The sequence below is a fragment of the Excalfactoria chinensis genome, chromosome 5 (assembly GCF_039878825.1).
Source record: "Excalfactoria chinensis isolate bCotChi1 chromosome 5, bCotChi1.hap2, whole genome shotgun sequence".
NCBI lineage: Eukaryota > Metazoa > Chordata > Aves > Galliformes > Phasianidae > Excalfactoria > Excalfactoria chinensis.
Genome location: NC_092829.1, coordinates 30,208,110 through 30,214,109, shown reverse-complemented (window position 1 = coordinate 30,214,109; position 6,000 = coordinate 30,208,110). Strand labels below are relative to the sequence as shown.

The window sequence follows — 6,000 nt, the reverse complement described above, 5'->3', positions numbered from 1 at the left end:
TGGTTGTCCTTGTCAACAGCATTATTGCTTGCAGCCTCTAGCTAAAAAACACGCGAAGCAAACCTCACACAACAGCATTTAAGAGAATAAGAACCCCAAAAGATGGGCCTTGCTGCAGTGAACGCTCGAGAGGAGCCATGGAGGAAACATCCCAAGCATCTGCATCATACCCTTCACCCGAGGAACGGAGCCCTTTGCTGTGCTTGCAGACCCATCCACATCACAGTGCACATTCTCCCCAGCAGGTATCTGCGGCTGCAGCACTCCAAGGGTACAGAGGGGCCCTTGGGGTTGGCAACCCCATGGTGTTTGGTTCACACTTGCAAATCCAAGTGTCCCCAGGCAGCTCCCTATCCAGCACAGCCCTGCCGTGGGCAGTGCTGCTCTATTAGTTTCCATGGAAATGGCAGCCAGAGCAGCTGGTTTCCACCAAAATTGTATTAAAACACAATTTTGTCCCAAGTGGATTATTTAGTTATCTTTTCTCTCATTCTTCCTTTTGTACTATGCAGTGCACGGATGAGGTTAGACATATTTTAATGACTTGGATTTGTTAAGCAGAATTTCTGTCAAGATGTCAAACAGAAGCTGCTGTTTCTATGTGGATGGGATGCCCCTGACTCAGACTACACTCACCCAGTACCACTTGTGCCATTTCCAGCACCCCCTGGCTCTGCCCTGCTTTTGATCACCGTTCAGTCACCAGTGGGATCTAAGCACCTCCAACCATGCACAGGCAGAGATCTCCACAGATCTCCAAGACTTCTTTGCTGCTGCCTAAGATGCTCAAAAGTCACAAGAAAGGAGCACAGGGGTGTGGGGAGATACACAAACTCTTTCTTTGGGAGCCTCCAAATTGTCACTGTTGGCTGTTTTTGTCCATTTGTTTCAGGTATGGACAGGTTTTACCAGCCCACTCGCAGTCACAAGCATGTGAGCCCAGCTGTGCAGTGCCAGCAAGCTGTGCCACACCCTCCCCTAGAGCTGTAGGCAACAGAAAGGCCTTTGGGGAGTTTATAAGGAAGAAAAGCTGATAGCATGGAGAGATTAAGTAAGGGCGTAAGGGAAGAATTAACACCCCCCCATGCAAAGGGCTGGGGCATAGCTGGGAACATAAATCCGGTGGGGGACGGGGACAAGGCATGAGAATAGGGGCTCTTCTTCAACGGGAAACCAGGGGAGCAAGAACAGGCTGACACACACTTGTCTCAAAGTGGGCTTTATTCCAGGCATTAGACAGGTTCTGGAACATGCTTTCTTCAAGAAAAAGGAAAACAAATCTGGGTTCCACATAAATTACATCTGGCAAAGTGCAACTTACAACTGAGTGGGGGAAAATAAACCTGAATTGATTTCTGTACAACAGCGGCTTCAGCCCCTCTTAAATTAACCACTGGTTGGTAGCACATGAAGTCATGCTGAATGATCTGAAACAGTACCAGCTTTCTTATCATCAATGCAAACTTTTGCCTTCACAATCTTGGGCCCATTTAAAAGAAGCAGAAAAACAAGGGCAAGCAGCTGCTGATCTGAGTGTCTGAGATACAAATCACCAGGCTGAAGCTGAGGGCTCAGTTGGTTTTCTTTCCAAAACCCTACTGGAGTTCATTCCAAACTGCTGGACCTTGTGGGAAAAGCAGAATGACATTCCTCCTCCTTCCCTTACCTCCTAGAGAAGAGGAAAGCATGCCAGCTATGAGTTTGGATGGCCTTTGTTTATTATGAGAAAAAGTTCACTTGGTCACCTTTAGAAGCAGCTTTTTGTTACGTGTCTATGTCTCAGCAATTCCTAAAGTCTGTTGACTTGGAGAAGGTGACTACAGGAAGGCACCTTGGGCTGTGCCTTGGCTGGCAGCAGAGTACAGCAATGGAGGGGTGACCTTCAGATAACATGTCCAGGCTCCAGGAGCCCCAAAGTCCAGGGACAATTTGAGTTATTGATATCTAGCATCTAGCCCAGCCTTTCCCCTTTCTTCCCCAGGCTAGAGCACTTGAATAAAAGCATCCAGTCTTCTCCTGCTCAGCCTGCAGCCCCACACGGATGCCAGCTCACTCAGCCAGTCAGTGAGCAGCAGTGAGAGATGCAAACCACACAGCCAGACCAGGAACTGCTGCCCTGGGAGCTATCAGGAACCTGGATCGGCACTGGAGCCAAGCACAAAGTCAGGGCAGCAGGCAGCATGCCTTTGTCTCCATCTAACCAGAGCCCTTCGAATCAGGGCTGGCACAGAGCTTGCAGGCTGTACATAAGCAGAGTTCTTGCAGTCTGCAGCAGTAGAATTGTTTGCTGAGGATCTGGGTCCTGGTCCCAGTCTGGTTATGATGAAGGAACTGCAAGAAAGCTGCACACATATAGTGGGACAAAGCAGGGAGGAAGCAGTACCTGGTGGATAAGTGAACATACTGTCGGCTGCAACCCATAAGCTACCAGAGAGTGAGACGGGAAGCTCAAACTGTTCTCTGAGGATACATTTTGATGAAAATAACTAATCACTTCACACTTCATTGTATGCAGAGCTTACATATGATATCTGTTCAATAGCTTTTCATCTGTCTTTGCATCAATTTTTTTCAAGCCACGTGCCTGAGAACTTGACCATTTGTGTCTTCTACTGCCTAATGATATTTTCTGGAAGCAGCACAGTTCTTGTTTAAAAATGCAGTTGTTAGTAGTATAGCTTCTCTTCCCCGAATGGGTCTGTCTGCCTTTCCTATTTCCTTTCCTAACCTATTTTCTTTCCTTATTTGCTCTTTCCTGCTTCCTAAAGTTGTGGCCTCAGTGGTTTGGGCCCAAAAGCATCTCTACAGGGAAAGAGAGGTCTCTGCAGCCAGTACTTCTCCCACACATGAGTGCAGCTGCAGCATGCGTCAAGCTAGGGGCTAAAGGGAATTGCCTCCTGAGCATTGCCCGTGCAGTCAGGTCATTCAGCCAGCTAACTGGTGTGAAGATGGTGAGTTGATGTCAAAGTGGAGGTGGAAGTGGAAAAAAATGCTCCTGGCACCTGAATGACTTCACTTGTTAAATAAAAGAACTGAGAAAAAAAAAGAAAAAGAAAAAAAAAATCCTCCAGTTGTCAGACAAGCATTTCTGAGCACATGCAAACATGTATGAAGAACAGCATCTGTTCTTTTGTCATCTGGGGTAATACCAAACTACAGGAAAGAATTAAAAAGGGATACAAACATGATCAAAAACAGCTCTTGTTCAGAACCCAAATGATCCTCCTCTTCTTCTTCTTCTATACCTGACTATAAAGGACACAGACAGACAAATGTATTCTCAAGATAGCACCTGTATGGCCCTTGGAGGATGGGGGTGGGGGGGGATTGGCTTATAAAACTGAGTTCCAAAGCAATGTTGTGGAGATTTATTTGTTTGTATCCCTTTCTTTGCATTGATAGGCATCCCAGCTGAGTGGTAACTGGGAACAGGGCTGGGACATGAGCTAGAGACACCACTGCCATCAGTATTTCCAGCATACAGTGGAGACATCTCACAGGGCAGATCTATACTATGGCAGTATTTGTGCAGGGGCAGCTTCAGCTTCACCAACCAACCCCCACAGGGAGAAAAGCCAGGCCTTGCAAGAAGATCAGTTCTGGGTCTTTTCAGCTTCTCTTTCAGTGAGAGGGGGAAAAGCAATTGGACACAGGGACCGGATGGCTTATCACACCAGGCCATCCCCACAAAGACTACACATTGCCTTTGGTGTGAGGTACTGTGGGCAGAAAAAGTAGTCAGCGAACAGCCCTGGCTTATCTCATATCCCAGAGCACCAGCACACACTGACCACCAAGGGGCAGCTCCCCAGGAGCATGGTGCCCCAAACCCAGGTCCTGCTGGGCTCAGAGAGGCAGGACTGATCTGCAACCCACAGAAAACTGGAAGCAGGAATTCAGCAGGGAACAGACCCCTCCAGAATCCCTGGTTATGCTTCTTAAACAGACTGGCCCTTTTTCAGCTGGCCAGTCAGCCTTGTGCCCCATTTCCCAAGCTCAGCCCATTTGACTGCTGATGGTAGAGGAAGGTGCAGGCCAGGCCTCCCACAGAGGTGTTACAAACCTCCCTCAGGGTCTGCTAGTTCCTTCCCTGCACCTCTGCTCATCACAATGGCTCCTCTTCTGGCCAGTCCTCATTGCAGCACACCAGCATGAACGATGCATGATGTTAAAGTGAAATGCTAGGGAACACAAAGAGCTACCCATGTTTGTACAAGCATTGTTCAAGCTGTTTGACTGAGGGTCGTGGACTCTGAACACAGAGAAAGGACTGGAAGGGGGAGAGTTGCAAGGCAGTTCTGGTCACTTCAAATATTAGAGGCTAGGTGCTCTCCTCTCTCTGGGTGCTGTTGTGCATGAACATCAGCTGCAAAGGAGAACTTAAAACAAGAGATGGCTGATTTCAACAACTCTCCTCATTCTTCTCTCACCCACAGCTTCTTCTCTGAAAGCTCAAAAACACCAAGTGCTCAGCTGAAATGGTGGCTTGCTGATGGGCACAATGAAAACATTTAGTGTTAGAAAAACAAAACCATTCCTCTTTGTTCCCAAAGTCTCATGCACAAAGAAACAAGGAGATCTCTGTGCTACCATCACGTTGCTTGCAGCAGCTCCCACTGTTGGCCGGGTACATCTGCTTGGCAAGGGTTGGTCACCACTCTCCCAGTCTGGTTTTCCAGGCAAAGACCGCTGACAAAGTGCTGAATGAAACTGCCTTTCATCTTCCACTTCTGTGAGGAGAGAAGTACACTGTTACTTCCACTTCATTAGGTAACTTTGCCCTCATGCTCAAAGAGAAATGCTGAGCATAAACCTCAAATACACCTCAACAAGTGGGGAAACTGGAAAATCTGGGTATTGGCAGCATCTCCAAGACACTGTTTTCTTGTATTAATAATATCTCAACTTTTTCATCTTGTTTACAGGACTAGATATTCAGAAGCATCTGGAAGGCTGACAACACAAAATAATCAACTCATGGCTTTCCCAAAAGCACGTAATACTCATGAATTTCCCCACTGTTCTGTGCCCTTCACTTCTAGGCACTGAAATCACTTTGAAAACCTGAAACCCTTCTACAGTTTCTTTCCAATGCACAGAAAGCAAACCATCCACAGAAAGCAAAGACCACACTTCTTGCTGTTTGACAAGATTGTATCTCTTCTCTCATCAAATCCAAGATTTTAATCAGAAATACACTGAAAACTCATCACACCTCCTGCACCAGCTCATTCTTCATAATCTTATCTGCCCTACAAACATTCGTTTGTAAGTGCCCATCCACCAGCTGCTCAGCACGTATCATCACTTGTTTTCTGCAGCACTGTCCTCTGGGCCTGCTTCTATCAGAGCATTTCCACATGGCTCCCCACACAACCCTTTCCTGAAGACCTACTTTTTCTGTGCTGCTTTCCAGGAAACAAAACATATCTCCTAACCTTGCACTGCAAATTCTGCTGGGAAAAGGCAGCACCCACCATCTCTGCTGGAAGAACCAGGACCATTGTGGCTGATAGCATGGAGAAAAAAATATAGAAATGAGTCTGTGGACTTAGAATCCCCCAGGTGAGGTTGTGCCATTTCCCTCCCATGCTGCACAGTTAGGACCAGCCGGTTATTGGATTGAGTGCTACAGACTCCTGGCATTTTTTCCCATCACACAGTCAGACAACAGCTGAGGGGTAACTGTGAGGATGCTTTGGCTAACTCCTGTGACTGACACCTTGGCAGCACTGACGGACCTGAAAGCCGTAGGAGAAAAAGGAGTAAAAAACAAAACTCTGTGATATCCAATGTCAAAACCTGCTGACATTTTAATTCCTGGGTAAGTAATGCAGCAAGCAGCTTAGATTGCCACGTGCTGTGTGTTTTAAGATAACCCAGTGCATTCACATCTTGCTGGCAGCTTTCCTTCAGATCTGCGTGCTGGTCCAGCTTCTTGGAGAGCAGGGTAATTGTAAATCCTGGAGCAACGTCACTCATAATGTATCTCATATTCCT

General features: G+C 47.1%; 1 protein-coding gene across 2 annotated transcripts in view; it reads right to left on the bottom strand.

Annotated features, from left to right (window-relative positions):
• Positions 1 to 1,204: 1,204 nt before the first annotated feature.
• The window catches only part of GALNT16 (polypeptide N-acetylgalactosaminyltransferase 16), a 59,112-nt gene continuing 54,316 nt past the window's right edge, over positions 1,205 to 6,000 (bottom strand). For both annotated transcript variants that reach the window (XM_072338208.1, XM_072338209.1), the window contains exon 15: positions 1,205 to 4,730. In XM_072338208.1, the coding sequence (XP_072194309.1) occupies positions 4,593 to 4,730 (138 nt within the window). In that variant the 3' untranslated portion in view covers positions 1,205 to 4,592. The remainder of the gene's footprint in view (positions 4,731 to 6,000) is intronic.